The sequence below is a fragment of the Macrotis lagotis genome, chromosome 1 (assembly GCF_037893015.1).
Source record: "Macrotis lagotis isolate mMagLag1 chromosome 1, bilby.v1.9.chrom.fasta, whole genome shotgun sequence".
Taxonomy (NCBI): domain Eukaryota; kingdom Metazoa; phylum Chordata; class Mammalia; order Peramelemorphia; family Peramelidae; genus Macrotis; species Macrotis lagotis.
The window spans coordinates 758,004,240-758,023,822 of record NC_133658.1 but is presented as its reverse complement, the minus strand read 5'-3'; the positions used below and the strand labels follow the sequence as shown (position 1 = coordinate 758,023,822).

At 35.6% G+C, this 19,583-nt stretch overlaps 1 protein-coding gene across 1 annotated transcript in view; it reads left to right on the top strand.

The window, feature by feature from the left end:
• Positions 1-7,812, top strand: part of SPA17 (sperm autoantigenic protein 17) — a 28,047-nt gene extending 20,235 nt beyond the window's left edge. Inside the window, exon 7 of the mRNA XM_074216428.1 lies at positions 7,502-7,812. Within this exon, the coding sequence (XP_074072529.1) occupies positions 7,502-7,630 (129 nt within the window). The 3' untranslated portion in view covers positions 7,631-7,812. The remainder of the gene's footprint in view (positions 1-7,501) is intronic.
• The last annotated feature ends 11,771 nt before the right edge of the window (positions 7,813-19,583 follow it).

Below are 19,583 nucleotides of genomic sequence, written 5' to 3'. Positions count from 1 at the left end.
TGACTAATAAAGATGAAATTAAAGCAATTATTGGGAGTTATTTTACCTAATTATATGCCAATAAAGTTAACTTAAATGAAATTCATGAATATTTAACACTAATATAAACTGATCAGATTAGGAGAAAAGAAAGAAAATATCTAAAATATATCTAAAGCCTATTTTAGAAAAAAAGAAATGAAATAGACCATAAATGAGCTACCTAAGAAAAACAAATCAGGGCCATATGTATCTACAAGCAAATTCTATCACAGTAACAGCAATTTTATTTGACAGAATACTATAAAATGATTAAATTGTTCTGAGTTTTTAAAATACTCAGATCAACTACAAAGGACCTATGAAGGAAGACATAATCCACCTCCAGAAAAAGAACTGATAAGCAGTTGACATAATATGTAAATATAAATGTTAAAACATGACCCTCTAGTGCAAGGTGAGGAGAGAGGAAGGGGAGGGAGACAATTTGGAAATTGAAATGTAAACAAAAAATTAAATTAAAAATAAAAAAATTTAAAGTGATGCTAAGACAACAACTATTGGAATATAATTATGAATATTTCACATTGAATTCAATTAAAAGTAAATTAAACAAAGTATAATTATAAATCCTTTGACATTTAATGATACTGATTTAAAATAGCATGTGGCCTTCCCTAATAACTTTATACCAATTTCAATAACTCTTTAATAGTAGAGAAAATTATTATCCTTTATGATCTATAATAAAATTTATCTCATTGTCAGTTGATCAGCAGTGGACTTGAATTAGAAATATTCTTTGATTTATAGCATATTAATTTCTTAATTTATAGTATTTGATTTGATTAACACAATTTTGACTAATTAGAACTAACAGGGATTGAACTGCTAAGAAAAATAGTGTCTGATGGAGCCTGTAATTTTCTGAAGGGCCTAATGTAAGTTTCTCTTATTTCCTTTCAAATCACTTAAAGATTCTAACTTAAAGCCTTCAAAGAAAACATTAAATTTTACTTACTTTTCAATTGCTTCCTGATTTAAAAACAAGTTTTTTTTCTCCCTTGTAGCCCTTTGAGATTCACCTTCAGCCTGGAGTCCAAATATTAGAGACTGATAATAACAGGGCTTGCTTGTTATCTTGAGTTTGGTTGTGTAAAAGCAGTAAACAGAAGGAAATATATTCCAACTTGACTTATTTTTGGAGAGAAAACAAAGTGGTCTAAAATTTTCCTATTCTGCCTTTTAATTTAAAAAAATCACTTCCATTCTTAAGTGAATTCTATCAAATATTTAAAGATCAACAAGTTGCAATATTAAATAATTTGGAATAAAAGACAAAGAAGGAATCCTACTAAATTCTTTTTACAACATATATTTGGTACTGATACCCAAGCCAGGAAAAGCAAAATTAGAAAAAAGAAAATTAAACAAATTTCACTAATGAATATTGATGCAAAGTCCTAAATAAAATACTAGCTCATGACTAATATGGAAATATGTTAAACACGATTGTACATGTACATCGTTGTACATGTACATGTACAACTAATATCAATTTACTGCCATGGGGAGAATGAAGAGGAGTAGAAAAATGTGGAACTCAAAAACTTTCAAAAGGATGAATGTTGAAAACTATATTTCATGTAATTGAAAATATAAAATAAAATGAAATGCTAACTAGGAGACTATATCAATAAAGATTATATATGGTGACCAAGTGAGATTTATATCAGGAATGCAGGGATAGTTCCAATATAAGGAAAACTATTGACATAATTGGTTCCAATATAAGGAAAACTATTGAAATAATCAGTTATCAATTACAAAAATGACAAATCATAATTACAGCAATAGTTGCAGAAAAATTTTTTGACAAAATATTCAATCCTAGTTAAAACACTTGAAAGTATAGGTATAAAAGGGTTTAGAAAACATCTGCCTGGATCCCATCAGCAAGTATTATCTGTAATGGGAATAAGTTAGAAGCTTTCCCAGTAAGAGCAGGAGTGAAACAAGGATGCCCATTATCACTATTATTCAGTATTTTACTAGAAGTGCTAGTAATAGCAAGAGAAGAAAAAGAAAGTAAAAAAATCAAAATGGGAATTGAGGAAATAAAATTATCTCTTTTGCAGATGATATTGTGTTATGCTTGAAAAATTCTAGAGATTCAATTAGCAAAGTAGCAGGATATAAAGTAAATCTACATAAATCAGCATTTCTATATATCACTTATAAAGCCCTGCAAGAAGAAATAGGGTAAATTTTAACCATAGAAAATATAAAATGCCTGAGAGTATACCTGCCAAGACAAACCAAGGAACTATATGAACATAATTATAAGACACTTTTTATGCAAAGAAAAAATCATTTAATTGTAGAAATGTTGATTGTCTATGGGTAGGTTAAGTCAATATAATAAAAACGACACTTGTACCTAAAGTAATCTACTTTTTCAGTACCATACCAATCAAACTACTTTATTTTGTCAAGCTGGAAAAAAAAACATAAAATTCTTTTGGAAGAACAAAAAGTCAAGAATATCAAAGGAATTAATGGAAAAAATCATGTAAAGGAAGTCACTCTAGCAATATCAGGTCTTAAACTGTATTATAAGGCAATAATTATCAAAATTATCTCATCTAAAAAATAGAAATAATAAATCACAGAGAAATTTACAGGGTGGATAGGTGGTGCAGTGGATAGAGCCTAGGTCTCGTAGTCAGGAGGACATGAGTTCAAATCCAACCTCAAGCACTTACTAATTATTTAGCTGTGTGACTTTGGGCAAGTCATTTAACCCCACTGCCATGCCCCCCCCCAAAAAAAGATTTACAATACAATGCAGTGGCAAATGATTACAGTAACCTAGGGTTTGAGAAATGTCAAGATCTAAGCTTTTGGAGGGAAAGGGAGGGGAGACCTATTTGTACAAAACTATAGCATCTCTTTTTTGTGGGGGCTAAGAATTGGAAATTGAGGGAGAATGGCCTTCAATTAGGAAATAGATGAAGAATTCATAGTATAAAATTGAAATAGATTGTTATTGTACTATAAGAAATAATGAACAATTCAGAAAAACCTGAAAAAACATGAACTGATTCAGAGTGAAGTAAACAGAAGTAGGAGAATATTATATGTAGTAATAGCACTGTTGCACCATGAACAATTGTGAATGATTTAGCTATTCTTAGCAATATGGTGACTCGTGATAAAAAATATTATCTACCTCTAGAAAAGAATTGATGGGCATCGAAATACAGATCAAATCATACTATTTTTCACTTTCTTTTTTTTTAAGTTCAAGGGTTTTTTTCCCCCTCAAAATGACTAATATGAAAATGTTTTACATGATTGTACATGTGTAATCTATATCAATCAGATTGCTTACCATCTTAGGAAAGAGAGAAGGAAAACAAGAATAAAAGTTGGAACTTTAAAAATGTTAAGAATAGGGGTGGCTAGGTGGCACAGTGGATAGAGCACTGGCCTGGAGTCAGGAGTACCTGAGTTCAAATCCAGCCTCAGACACTTAATAATTACCTAGCTGTGTGGCCTTGGGTAATCCACTTAACCCCCATTGTCTTGCAAAAATTAAAAACAAAATGTTAAAATTGTTTTTAATATGTAATTGAAAAAATTATTATATGGATCTAAGCTTTTGAGATAATTCATTATTTGGCAAAAACTGCAGGGGAAATTGTAAAAAAGTCTGACAGAAACTAGGTATAGACCAGTATCAAGATACAATCAAAATGCAAACATGGCCTAGACATATAACTATCATAAGTAATTTAGAAGATCATGGAACGTGCCTATCAAATTTATAAATAGGTGAGGAATTTATAAACAAGACATAGGAGAGAATTGTGGGATGTAAAATGAATAATTTTAATTATATTAAATTTTAAAAGTGTTGTACAAATAAAACCAATGAAGCAAAAGAATGAGTCATTCCCCATCTGATGAATAGTCAAAGGATATGGACAGTTTTTGGAAGCAAGCAAAGTTACATATAGCCATTTGAAAAATTCTCGGGGGCGGCTAGGTGGCATAGTGGATAAAGCACTGGCCCTGGAGTCAGGAGTACCTGGGTTCAAATCCAGTCTCAGACACTTAATAATTACCTAGCCGTGTGGCCTTGGGCAAGCCACTTAACCCTGTTTGCCTTGCAAAAAAAAAAAACACCTAAAAATAAAGAAAAAAAAGAAAAATTCTCTAAACCATTATTGATAGAGAAATGCAAATTAGAACAACTATCTCACACCTGTCAGATTGGTAGAAGGGGAAAATGACAAATGTTGAAGGGGATATAGAAAAAGTGGGACTCGAATACTGTTGGAGGCATTGTTAACTGATCTCATTTGACAAAACAATCTGAAATAATGCCTACAGAGTTCTGCAGATATTTTTTGATCCAGCAATATCACTATTAGATCTGTTTCCCAAGATGATCAGGGAAAAAAGAGAAAGAACCTGTATGTTTTCAAAATATTTTTAAATAGTTCTTTTTGTGATGACAAAGAATTAGATATTGAAGGGATGTCCACAGAATGAGTGTGGATTGAGGAACACTGGCCACAGAATCTGCAGTGAGAATCTGGAGAAAGCAGCCTGCACCCCCAGAGATGGTAAGGGAAGACTGCAGAGTTTTTTCTGCTCTCCCTCAGGGTAGGACTCTGCTGCTAGCCTATACTCAGATCAAGGTTGCAGTTTGGGCTTGTATACTGAATAGCCAAGACGGATCTCTCCTTATAGCTCCATAGCAGAGGAAAATACAGGGGGCCATCTACATATCAAAGCACAGGCAAGAGAGAATAAGACCTTGAAGGAATAAAGTTCCCATTAAGGTGTCCCCCCCAAAAATATCCAGAGCCTTGGAAGTGCTGTCTTGGGCTGAGGAAATAAATAAACAGCAGAAAAAGAAGAATCTGACCATAGAATTACTTTAGTCCCATGGAAAATCAAAACACATACTCAGATGATGACAAAATTGAAGCTTCCATATCCAAAACCTCCAAGAGAAATAGAAAATGGGCTCAGACTATGGATGAGCTCAAAAGACTTTGAAAAGCAATTAAGGGAGATGGAGGAAAATTGGGAGGAGAAATGAGAGCAATGCAGAAAAATCATGAAAACCAAATTAAAAGCTTGATGAAAGACATACAAAAAATTGAAGAAAATACTGTTAAAAAACAGTTTAGGCCTAATGGGAAAAGCAAAACAAAAGGCAAATGAGAAGAACGCCTTAAAAAGTAGAATTGGCCAGCTGGAAAAGGAGATTAAAAAAAACCTCTCTGAAGAAAATAACTCCTTCAAATGCAGAATGGAACTAAGAGACGTTGATGACTGCAAGAAATCAGGAAGAAATAAAACTCTTCCAAAAAAGCCAAAAATTAGAAGACAATATAAAATACCTCATTGGAAAAACAACTGACCTCGAAAACAGATCCAGAAGAAAAAATTTAAAAATTATCAGGCTGTATGAAGGAGAAGAAACTAGACTTCATTTTTCAAGAAATAATACAGCAAAATTTCCCTGAGATCATAGAAGCAGAAGGTAAAATAGAAATAGAGAGAATTCACCAGTCACCTCCTGAAAGAGATCCCAAAATAAAAACTTCCAGTAATATAACCAAATTCCAAAACTCCCAAATTAAAGAGAAAATTCTAAAAGCTGCCAGAAACAAACAATTCAACTACCAAGACTCCATAATCAGGATTATACAGGATCTGGCAGCACCTACATTAAGGGCCTGTAGGGATTGGAATATGATATTCCGAAAAGATTTTGGTTTACAACCAATAATCAACCACCCAGAAAAACTGAACATCCTCTTTCAGGGGAAAAGATGGATTTTCAATGAAAGAGGGGACTTTCAAACTTTCCTATTGAAATAATTAGAGCTGAACAGAAAGTTTGATCTCCAAGTACAGGACTCTGGTGAACCATAGAGGGAGTGGAAGAGAAGGACTATGAGGAACTTAATGATATTGAACTGTTTGTATTCCTGCATGGGAAGAAAACACTGATAACTCATATGAACTTTATCATTTATCAGAGCTGTTAGAAGGAGCATATGTAGACAGGACATAGGAAGGAGTAGAATATAATGATATAATATAGTAAAAAGATGGAGTCAATGGGTGATAAAGGAAAGTCCTAGGAGGAAGGGAAAGGAGATGAAGAAGAACGTAAGAGTTTCACAAGAGTCAAAAAGCTTTTTCAATGGAGTGGAAAAGCGGGGAAGGCAAGGGGGAATGAGTGAGCCTTCATTCTCATCAGAAATGACTCAGGAAATAACATACATGCTTAATAGGGTATAGAAATCTATCTTACCCTAGAGAAAAATGAAAAGAAAGGGATGGGATAAAGGGGAATGGGGGGAGGGAAGGAGGGGATAGGTGATAGAAGAAAGGGAAGATCGAGGGAGAGGGTACTCAGATTAACACACTTTTGGACAGGGCCAGGATGAAAGAGACAGAATAGAATAAATGAGAGTGGGGAGTAATAGAGTAGAGGTACAGCTAGGAATAGCAACTGTGGGAAAAATATTGAAGCAGTTTCTCTAGTGGACTTGTGATAAAGCAACTCAGACAGAACCACTGGAATATGAACACAGACTGAAGTACATTTTTTCTCTCTTTCTTGAGGATTCTCATCTTCTTGGGGGTGGGGAGGGTTTATGTTTACTCTTATGTTTACACTTATAACACATTCAATTTACATCAATGTATAGCATAGAAACAATGTAAAGACTATCAGACAGCCTTCTGGGGGGGAGGTAAGTGAGGGTGATGGGAAAATTATAGATATTACTATTGTATATAATTGGAAAACAAATAAAATGTTGAAGGGATGTCCATCAATTTGGAAATGGCTGAATAAGTTGTGGTTATATAATTGTAATATTAAGCACACTAGTTGATTTTAGAAAAACATAGACTTACATGAAATAATGCTAAGTGAAACAAACAGAACCAAGTGAACATTTTATAAAGTAAAAACAATCTTGTTTGAAGAATAATTGTGAATATGTTGTATTGTATGGTTCCACATCTATATCTATGTTAAATGCTGGCCTCCAATGTGGGGTTGAGAGGGAGGGAAACTACTTAGAATTCAAAATTTATCAACAAAAGAAATGAAATATATTTTAAAAAATAAAATTAAAGTTGTTTTTGATTAGCAAATTAAAAACTTCACATCCTAAAAATACAACTGCGTTGCACATGAATCAATGAAATGTTTACTATTTAATCTGAAACTTATACCAATTATCATTGCTTATTTCCCCAAATATATTATTGTTCAAGGAACAAAGTATTACTTGAGAATGATTTGTTTTTGTCACAAGATATGTTAAAGAAAATGCCTGCTCTATGGGCATTTTCCATTTGATGCATAAATGACAAAACAATCCTCAGGAGGCAAGAGTTCTTAGGTTATTGCATTTTCAAATTGTTGTAAAAATATGGAGTGTTTAAAACCTTTCCATTCTCTTCTACTTTAATGAAGGAGGAAGTCAGTGATACTGAGGAGGAGGAGGAGGCTGCTGCTGTCAAAATCCAGGCAGCATTTCGGGGACATAAGGCAAGAAAGGAAATGAAGAAAATGCAAGAAGCATCTAGCACTGAGGAGCAGTGAATGGACTGTTTTTATCATAGGTAGCCAAGGAAAAAAATGTGCCCAGATCCATCAACCCTATGTGAGGTTATCATTTTTTTCCTTAGTAAGGAAAATTTGATGTAACAAAAATGACATTTGTTGCTGTTGTGAGAATCTGTCATGAGTTTAATAAACATGCCACTTTAAACATGTCAATTTAAGAGTTTTTTGATATTGTGAGTTTTATTTGTACTTAATTCAGATTCCCCACCCCCAGAGATATCCTAGAATTTATGAGTTTTATATCTGATAGAGAACTAGTTGGTTTTCCTATCATGAATTAAAGACAACATTTCTCAGGCAAAATCAGACACAATACAATATTTTGGATAGGGGTTAATATACTTAGTCTCACAAGTATTTTAATCTACGAAGCACTAGGAATTAAATTTACCATCAAGATTCCATTAAGAACCAAATTTACCTCCAATTCTACACAGTGACCTGACTTGTAACCCAGAGTTTGTTGACAAATATGAACTGTCCCCAACTCATCTAGTTAAAAACATAGTTCTACATCTTTGAACCAGCACCCAATTAAAGAAAAAAATAGAAACCTTTCATAACACCAGTGCTGAGAAATAGGACTAACACCCACCCAGAAGACTGACTATAAATTTGTCTTTACTTATATATAGTTTTTACAAATTGTCGTATTTGGAAAGGAAGGACCTCAGATACCATTTAATCTAAAGATCAAAGAGAAAAGGAATTATAACCTTCCTCAGTCCTACTCAATAGGTCACAGAATGGACCCTGAAGTCTGAACCCTGGAGTCAAATAGACCAAATTCAAAGTCAGCTCCTGACAATTGTTAGTTGCATGATCCTGGGCAAGTTACTTAACTTCTCAGCCTCAGTTTCCTCATCTGTAAAATGAGTAATAGTATCTACTTCCCATGGTGGTTGGGAGAATAAAATGAAATAAATGTAAGGATCTGGCAAACCTTAAAGCACTTTTTAAATGTTAGCTATTATTAATGCAATCACAGGGTAAGGGAATAAGCATATGTATTTCATATATATATGTATATATATGCATATATATATTTAACTAATATGTGTTAGGCAATGTGTTAAGTGCTTTTTACAAATATCTCATTTGATATGTAAAATATAAGAATTTCCTTTAAATGTAACTCGTGGCCTAGGGAGCCCCAGCAAGGGGCCCTAGACTCAAACAGCAGTGGGCTTAATCCCAAGGAGGGTCAGATTTTCTTTTTAGCTCTGGCCCTGCTCCAAAGTAAACCTTACAAAGAAATCTCTAGAACAAAACTTACGTATAGTTCATGTCTTAGGGTTTCACTGAAAAAAAAATCACAAGGTCCCTCCTGGAAAGGATATCAATGTATAACATAAGTATCAGGTAAGAGATAGCATTTAATTCCCCCCTCCCAAAAAAAAAGTTTTAAGATTCAGAGGCACAAGAAGAAATACCTACAATATCTTAAACCTATTACATTTATTCTTCCCCTAAAGAGTAAATATAAGTTTTTTTTCAAGACCATTATCAGATATGTTACACTCACCTTAGAATTTTACTGCCTAGGGGCAGCTAGGTGGCACAGTGGATAGAGCATCAGCCCTGGAGTCAGGAAGACCTGAGTTCAAATTGGACCTCAGACAATAATTACCTAGCTGTGTGACCTTGGGCAAGTCACTTAACCCCATTGCCTTGCCCAAAAAAACCCAAAAATCAGAATTATACTGCCTAACAACTCACAAGATCTAGACCTCCTGGACAGTAAAAGCATAGTTTTCTTTAGTCTTTCAGGCACAGGATGCTCCTATTAGTGGCTGTCTTCTCTAAAAACTACGGTATTGAGGAAATCATGCTCCCTCTCCAAACTCTTGTAACTGCTAAAGAAGAAAGCATCTATTTCTTAGGAATATTAGTTTCTCACCAGTGCTCAACAAAGGAAACAAAAAGGTAGAAGGTAGCCCAAGATTCAAAGTCTAGTCTCATCTCTAAGAAAATGTCTTTCTGTTGCTGTGTGCTTGTCATTGCCACTGAGACTGGGCAGGAGGATGGGAGGAGAAAGAAATTCTCTCTGGACCCCAAAGAAAGGCCAAAAAGAGATAGAGTAAGGAGTTCACTCTGGAGCCTATCCTTAATGTTCATTAACCAATCATCATTGATGAAAACCACCCAACTCCAATCACTAGGGGAAGATAAGTTCTCTGTGTCACCTCAATAAGGTAAATATTCCTCAGCAAAGAAACAAACAGATGGAAAATCCAAATCCCAGTCCAGCACATCAGAAGTTCTCCTGATCTTCATCCCACATAAAAAGAAGATATGCAATTAAAATATCCTGATATCTGACCTCTAGGTCATGTGATCAATTAAGATGGAAGGCTAGACATTTTTTTCTCATTCCCTCAATCTCCCAAACATCTCTAAAACAAATTATGTACCATAGATAAAGCAATGTCAGAGGTCTCCACCTGGAATACAAAAGATGTTTTTAAAAAATCCATGAACTGGCATCTATCCTGGGCTCACTCAACACCTAGTTATGCTACAGGCCACCATTGCCACCGAGATTGGTCAGTAAAAATGGGAGGATATAGAAATCCTCTCAACCCCAAAGAAAGAAGGGCCAAAAAAAAGAGCAACAGAGTTATCCCCAAAGCTCTTACCACAGTAGGCTGCCAGCATTGAGCCTGCACTGGTCAATTTAAGGAGTGGACTCCCAACAAAACCCCGGTCCTCCCCTCCTTTCTCCAATGCCATGCAGAACCCAGCTCTAGACTGCAAAAGTTCACTTGGGCCACTACAGACAGCTGAGATGATCACGCACTTCAGGATGAGGAATGTTGCTGATACCAAAACATATGGCCCATGTCACGATATCTCAATCCCAAATCCCATCCCCTCCCCTCATCCTCCTAGAGTCTCAAGAGAACCAAACGACAGAAGCCAATCCGATAACAGCTTTCTGAACTGCTAGTGCTGGACTAGAGAACAAGAATAGAGAGAGCCATAAGGCCATGGGGTGTGGGAAGAGGTGGGATGAGTAGGGAAGGGGGAAAGGCTGTGCAGCTAGAGAGAAAGAGCTCAGCCTCCAGTGGGAGCCAATTCTTTTCCCAGTATAAGTGAACTATGAACTTGTCCACTGTGGGAGGAGATGGAGATCCTGAGATCCAGCCCCCAAGGAAACCATCAGAGGAGAGTCAGAAAGTGAGCAGGTGGGCAAAATGGGGTGAGAGGAGAGGAGACAAGATCTCAGGAAGAAAACTCAAAGACCTGACAGATAAGCAGATAATTCAAAAGAAATAAGGCCTCTAGACCTTTTAATGGAATTTAGGCATCTTATGAATATATACACTGCAAAACAAAGAGGAATAATCCAATATGATGAAATAGAGGAATCTGTGGAATGTGAGAACATGGACCACAATATGTGAATAGGTTTTTAAAAAAGAATTTATGAGCACAGAATTTATACAGCAAAAATAATGAACAGAATAGAAAAAATGGAATCTGTAAGGGTCTCACAGAGAGAGAGAGAGAGAGAAAGAGAGAGAGAGAGAGAGAGAGAGAGAGAGAGAGAGAGAGAGAGAGAGAGAGAGAACACTAGTTTGGAGATGCAAATATAAAGAAGTATAGAACAATATAAAAGACAAGCAAAAAACAGTAAGAAAATCTCAATTTCCAAGCAAAACATAATGATCTGGGCAGCTAGGTGGCTCAATGGATAGAGCACTGGCCCCAGAGTTAGGAGGACTTGAGTTCAAATGCGACCTCAGACACTTAACAGTTACCTAGCTTCATGACCTTTGGCAAGTCACTTAACCCCATTGCCTTGCAAAAACTAATAATAACAATGATCTCAATGACAGAATATATAGAGAGACAATCTAACAATCATAGGTTCCCCCAGAAGAACATAACAGGACAATAAACCTTAATATAATAGTACAGGAAATTACAGAGAACTGTCCAGAATTTTTAAATACAGAAAATCAAATACCAAATGAAAATATTCACAGATCATCTCCAGGGAAAAAAGCCCAAGGCTACAAACTCCCACCACATAATGGTTAAATTTGAAAATTAAGAAACAAATTCTGCCAATGATCAGGAGAAAGACTTCGAAATACAAAGAAAAGGAAATTCAAATAGCACGAGACTATTTTTTACCCACCAGAAAACACAGATGGACATGGAAGTGTTTTCTGCACAACAGTAAAGTTCAGGATGCTCAAGGTGACCTGAAAACTTGAGTTTAATTCCAATGAAAAAGGATGGACACTCAGTAATAAAGAGACATTTGAAACATTCTTAGAAAGAAAATCAGGGGTGGCTAGGTGGTACAGTGGATAGAACACTGGCCCTGGAGTCAGGAGTACCTGAGTTCAAAGGAGGCTTCAGACACTTAATAATTACCTAGGTGTGTGGCCTTGGGCAAGCTACTTAACTCCATTTGCCTTGCAAAATTATCCAGAAAAGAAAAAAAAAAATCAGATCTTAAGGAATTACTTGTGCTCAAATACCCAAGACAACAAAAATTCAGGAAAGGTAAACAAATGCAGCAACCAAGGCCAACAACAGCAATAGAAGAACTGCAGACATTTCTTTAAAAAAATGCAGAGAGATAGGGATGAAGGCAGAAGTCAGGTGGAAGCCTAAATTAATAATGCTCCACAGTAAGGAAAGAACCTGGTGATCCCTTGCCTACAGGTGAATCAATATTTTTTTGTTGTGTTTTTGTTTTGTAGGACATTACAAAATGTGAGGGTGAATGAAAGGGAGGGAAGGCAGTAAGGTACTTAAGAGTATGTAATATGCATGGATTAATTCAAGAGTTATTAATGAAAGTGGATGGTAATCCCTGTGGTTCTAGTAAGAGAAAAATCTTGCAAGGAGAGGGTGAGAAGGAAGGGAGGATTGGAAAGAGAAGGAAGGTAGACCTTGCTCTGGTAGATGGAGGGTTTCCACTGGAGAAGTCTCCTTTGGCCAAAAAAAGAGATGTTTTGTGGAGACAGGGATCTTGTTTTGGGTGTGGTCTAAGGGTTTGGTGCTTGGGAAAAAACCACTTGTCCCACCTTGGTAGGGGGGGAGGAGAGGGGAGGGAGAGGAGTTAGAATTCCTGAAAGTAACTGGTACCTGGGAAGGTGGGAAGACATGACTCCAGGAAATTTTGAGACAAATGGAGAAAAGAGGGTATCTGGGGGAAGGTATCAAATGGTTAGTGTAGGGCTATAACATCAAGGATGTGGGGGAGAGGAGTGCTTATCATCAGACAGCATCATATGCAAGAAATGGCTTTGTTCTGGGAATGAGACAATGAAAAAGAATCTGTTTGAGCAAGCTCAACAAGGCAATGGCTGAAACTGTTTGGAGAAGAGAGTCCAGAATGAATACCTTGAGAATTTTCATTCATATGAAATACAGAGAATAGAAAGAAAATAGTTATAGGGGTCATCGATCAGAGAAGGAGGTTCTAGAGTAGACAGAAAAAGAGGACAGATAATGAAAAGAGTGAGACAAATCTCCTCTGAAAAGGGGTGCAAAAATGAAATTTTTAAAACTAATAAACAGGACTAGTTGAAGGGGAAGAGAAGAAGAAGGAATCTACTTGACTGAGAAGAATAAAAGGGGGAGAGAATTAAATAACCAAGTAAGAGCAGGAAAGAAAAAGAAGCTAATAAACAAAACCCCCAAGGGAAATGGGTAATAGAAGGAGGGAACTGGGAATGGATGGGAAAGACTCATTGGAAATAAGGCCACTTTAAAAGAGAATAAACTAAAGTAATTAAAGAAATATTTACAGTATTCACAGTAGAAGGGAGAAAGGGAAATCATAAAAGAATATCAAAGACCAAAAAATAAATACAACCCTTTAATGTAACCAAATAAAAAATATCAAGCATGATTTGAATGAAGAGATATGAGAAGACATCTCCAAATCACCCCTTTGGAGGTCTACCAGTATTATGCATTGCACATGTTCTTGGACTTCTTCAATGTATTGATAAGTTATGAAAATTTGTTTTTCTCTTTAAAAAAAATACACTTTGTTCTAAGAGATGGCTCTCTGAGAGCAGAGAAATGAAGGATATTGGAGATAACTATGATGATGTAAGAAATAAAAGATACAATAATAACTTCTAGACTAGATTATGTTTAGATCAAAAACCATGACAATTTGAAGTACCATTGATATTCATTGAGCTACACTGGTTCTGATAGGGAACTTTGAACCAGTCATACTGACCTATTTGCTTTTTTTCACACATAGCACTCCATCTCCCATCTCCATTCCTTTAGCCTGGTGGTCCCCCAAGTCTGGAATACTATACAAAAATCACTTAATTTTTATTAGAATGTAAGTCTTGGAGCAGCTAGGTGGCACAGTAGATAAAGCACCGGCCCTGGAATCAGGAGTACCTGGGTTCAAATTCGATCTCAAACACTTAATAATTACCTAGCTGTGGGGCCTTGGGCAAGCCACTTAACCCCATTTGCCTTTGCAAAAACCTAAAAAAAAAAAAAAAGAATGTAAGTCTTGAAGTCATTATTGTTTATGCCCTTCTTTGTCTACCGGGTTCTTACTCAGCCCTGTGCTGGAACATAATATGCAAGTAATAAATATTTATTCATTGACTGATTGGTTGATCACAGAATAAATCAAACACATGAACTACCATATGCCAATGTGTGAAATATTTTTACATGTGAATGAATGTGTTTGAGAGTGAATCAGTCCTATAGTCTTTAGACAAAAAAAGGGAACCTAGGGCAATTATAGTTTTTACCTCTGAAACTCTACAGCTAAGATCCTATACAATCTACTACATTCTTCTAATCATTTTCCAAATGATTATCTCTTGAGACTTGGAGAATACCAGAGGGAGTTTAAGGGCAACAAGATGTATAAGGACAGAAAAAAGGCTAAATAAAGGTCATAAAGGCTGTTATGCCTTCATCCCCAGAGATACATTACTAACTCAACATTATGTCTAAGCCATATTGTGTTGCCCAGGATTGAATGCCAGATTGGAGCTCTATCAAACATTATTTTGGATGAGCCAAGAAAATAAAAAGTGTTTCTCATGCCCATAAAATTTTAGAATTGGAAAGGATTTTAGAAATTGTCTAGTCAGACTTCTTTTTCACTAATAACAAAATTAAGGTCTCAAAAGATAAAGTTTTAAACAATAAGTATGTGTAGGTAATCTTTTTTACTTATTTGGGAAACAAGAATGCCTATTTTTGTTTTGGTTTCCTTGCTGTTATTGTTGTTACATCCATAGCTATGATTTCTTTGGTATATGAAACCCCTCTATCAACGAAGACTGACTGCTGTTATTTCAAGTTAATTGCCCTGGAGTTGCCTGGGTACTGAGAAGTTAAATGATTTGCCCAGGGTCACATAGCTAATATGTTACAGACAGGTCTTAGAACCAGCTCTCTATCCACTACCCCAGACTGCTATTATCCATATGCTGATATAAAGTTTAGGTAGGATGAGCTTTTTTATGCAATTTGAATTGTTATAACTTTCTGATAAATCTGTAACAACAAAATAAAATAGATGCAAAACACTTCCTTATTTTGAAATCATAAATATTAGAGCCTGAATATGGGAATCCCCCTCATCTATAATAGAAATTTCCATGCCTTGGTCAAATACTACTACCAAACAATTTAAACATTCACCAAGGTTAGGTGGCACAGTGGATAGAGCACCAGCCCTGGAGTCAGGAGGACTGAGTTCAAATGTAGCCTCGGATACTTGATAATTACCTAGCTATATGACCTTAGGCAAGTCACTTAACCCCACTGCCTTGCAAAAAAAAAAGTTCCCCCAAAAACTGGTGTATGAGAGCATGTTAGACCAGAGCTTTCTAATCTTTTTCATCTCATGACATACATTTTAAAATTTGCCATGATATTAATATGGAAATATGTTTTGCAAGTCTACACATGTATAACTCATAACAAATTGCTCTCTCTCTCTCTCTCTCTCTCTCTCTCTCTCTCTCTCTCTCTCTCTCTTTTAGTTTTTGCAAGGCAAATGGGGTTAAGTGGCTTGCCCAAGGTCACATAGCTAGGTAATTATTAAGTGTCGGAGGTCAGATTTGAACTCAGGTACTCCTGACTCCAGGGCTGGTGCTCTATCCACTGTGCCACCTAGCTGCCCCCAACAAATTGCTTTCTCGATGAAAGGGGAAGGAAAGAAGGGAGAGAATATGAAACACAAAAAAATTTTTAAATAATATAAAATGTTTTTACATATAATTGAAAAAAATTTTTTAAATAAAGTTAAAAAAATTTTACCATCACATATCTAACATAGGGTTGGAAGAAGTGTTTCTAAACATAATTCAAAACTGACATAGAGATGTACAGGCACCAAAAGCCAGAACAAACTTTGCAATAGCAAATATCATTTTTGCATGACATTTTGTCTGCCATTTTGTGATTTAGATCATTCCAATCACTCCTGGGAACCTATTAAGAAGTGAACCTAAAACTGGGATGAAAGCAGCTTACCTGTTGGTCTTTATGACATGGAACAAAAATCTAGTAAGAATTTTAATAAGGATAAATGTAAAGTCTCCTATTTGAGTTACAAATTTCAACTTAACAAATATACAATAAAAGAGACCTAGATAGTCAGCATTCATTTGGAAAAGATTTGAGACTCTTAATGGATTTAAAGTGGCTCAATGGATAGAGCACTAGACCTAGCTAGAGTCAAGAAGACCTGAATTCAAATGTGATCTAGCTGTGTAACTCTGGGCAAGTCACTTAATCTCTCTTTGTCTTAATCCACTGGAGAAGGAAATGGCAAACCACTCTAGTATCTTTGACAAGAAAATCTCATAGACAGTGTGATCTATGAGGTCATGGGGAACTAGACACAACTGATTCAACTGATGAATAACAAAGCTCTGTAAAATGTAAAATACATTATTGCAATCTCAGGCTTTTACAAGGAGCAAATTGCATCTAAGATCAATGAAGTTATTGTCCTCTCCAACTCGATCAGACCTTGTTGGTTCTGGAACCAAGCTATTAAAACATCAGTAATCTAAAGAGAGCCTAGAGGAGGATGACCCAATGGAGGAGGGCCTTGAGATCAAGCTAAATGGGGATCGGTTGAAGGAGCTGAGGATATTTAACATGGATTAGATTAGACTAAGAAACATGATTGCAATCTTCAAATAATCAAGAAAATGACATGTGAAAAAGGGGTTAGATATGTTTTTCTTGTTTCCAGAGGCTAGGAGCAGTAAGTGGAAGTTGCAGAAACAAATTTAACATGTGAAAAATGCTTTATGATATTGTTTTGAAGACTTATTAATTATTAGTCTGCTTAAATATAATTTTATGTGATTAGAAATTGAAATGTCTTCCTGAACCCAGTAATTCTCTAGGAAAAGGAATTTATTTATTTTTAAAACTATTTCAGTTATGGAAATATGTTTTGCAAGTCTACACATGTATAACTTATAACAAATTGCTCTCTCTCTCTCTCTCTCTCTCTCTCTCTCTCTCTCTCTCTCTCTCTCTTTCTTGCAAGGCAAACGGGGTTAAGTGGCTTGCCCAAGGCCACACGGCTAGGTAATTATTAAGTGTCGGAGGTCAGATTTGAACTCAGGTACTCCTGACTCCAGGGCTGGTGCTCTATCCACTGTGCCACCTAGCTGCCCCCAACAAATTGCTTTCTCGATGAAAGGGGAAGGAAAGAAGGGAGAGAATATGAAACACAAAAAAATTTTTAAATAATATAAAATGTTTTTACATATAATTGAAAAAATTTTTTAAATAAAGTTAAAAAAATTTTACCAAAAATTTGGGGATTTGTGATTGCAAACAATAGGTATAGTTTTAGGGGAAACGGAGAGCCTTGGCTCTACCTTAGGACTGCCTTAAGAAGTAATGGGACCTCCATGTAGGTCTTCAAGCAAAATCTGAATGACCATTTGGCAAGTATATTGTAAAGAGTATCCTTATTCTGATTTAAATTGGACTAGATTGTACCTTAGATTCCTTCAAATCTGCTACCTTGGGAAACAAACAGTACACTTCAGATTGTGGAGAGAAAGTCAAAAATTAAAAGATATGGTCCTTACCTTGTGGGAGTTCTTGGGAGGGGCATGACCATGGTGCTGTTAAAGGACAAAGTGTAGTCACAATGAGGTCACAGGGAAACTGGCATAAAGATATTTCTGCAATCCTTTCAGATCTTCTCCTTTCCCTATCTAGTTGTATCTTTGCCTTTTTGCCCTACTGATTGTATAAAAGGAAAAATGTGAAGTAACAGCTTCTCTTTGCATTAATCCCTTCATTCTTCCAGAGAATAGTTTAAATATGATGTTTGTTTGTGGAATCATTAGAGTTCCCTTTTTAATATTTTATTTTTTCCAAGTATATGTAAAATTTTTAACATTGGGTTTTTTTTTATTTTGAATTCCAAATTCTCTCTCTCTCTCAGAATTAGTTAAAAAATGCAAAGGAAGGTGGCCTAGTTGTACCAGATCTAAAACTATTCTATAAAGTATATATCATCAAAATGGCCTGGTATTGCTTAAGAAATAGAGATATGGGGTAGCTAGGTGGTACAGTGGATAGAGCACCGGTCCTGGCATCAGGAGGACATGAGTTGAAAGGTGACCTCAGACACTTAATAATTACCCAGCTGTGTGACCTTGGACAAGTCACTTAATCCTATTGCCTTATAACCCCCCCCAAAAAATAGCAACAGATCAGTGGATTAAAATAGGTACAAAAGAAACAGTAGTAAATGATTATAATAATCTACTGTTTGATAAACCCAAAGACATTAGCTTCTTGGATAAGAACTCACTATTCAACAAAAACTGCTGAGAAAACTGGAAAGTAGTATGGAAAAATTAGGCATAGACAAATCACACACTATGACAAAATAAGGTCAAAATCGGTTCAGGATTTAGGCATAAAGGGCAATACCACAAACCAATTAACAGATCAAGAAATACTCTATCTTTCAAATCCATGGAAAGAGAAGAAGTTTATGACCAAACAAGAAATAGAATAGATTATAATTGCAAAATAGATAATTTTGACTATAAAAAATTAAAAAGGGTTTGCACTAATAAAATCAATGCGGCCAAGATTAGAAGGAAAACAGAGGGGCGGCTAGGTGGCACAGTGGACAAGAGCACTGGCCTTGGAGTCAGGAGTACCTGGGTTCGAATGCAACCTCAGCCACTTAATAATTACCTAGCCATGTGGCCTTGGGCAAGCCACTTAACCCCATTGCCTTGAAAAATCTAAAAAAAAAAAGAAGGAAAACAGCTGTGAAACAATTTTCACAATTTAGGGTTCCAATAAAGGTCTCATTTCTAAAATATAAGAGAACTGAATCAAATTTATAAAGTTCTAAGTCATTCAACAATTTATAAATGCTCAAAGGTTATGAATAGGCAGTTTTCAAATGAAGAAAATAAGTCTTATATAATAATATTTTAAAATGCTCCGAATCATTATTGATTAGAGAAATGCAAAGTAAAACAACCACTTCATGCCTATCAGATTGGCTAAGATGAGTAAAAGGGAAAACGATCAATGTTGAAATTGAGGGAAGATTGGGACATTAATGCACTACTGATAGAGTTGTGAACTAATCCAACCATTTTGGAGAGCAATGGAACAATGTCCAAAGAGCAATAAAACCGATCATACCCTTTGACCCAGCAATACTAATACTAGGCCTATATCCAAAAGAAATCATGAAAAATAGGAAAAATTCCACATGTTCACATAAACAATGGTTGATTCCACAGGACTAACACCTCCCCAAGCTTGGATGCTATAGTTATTAGACTAACACTGCTATTGATTCTAGTTGCTAGACTTTATGGGATTCTTCCAACCTTTCAAAGCTCAATTAGGTCATAACCTGCAATACTCATTTCCCTAGGTAAGATCAGGA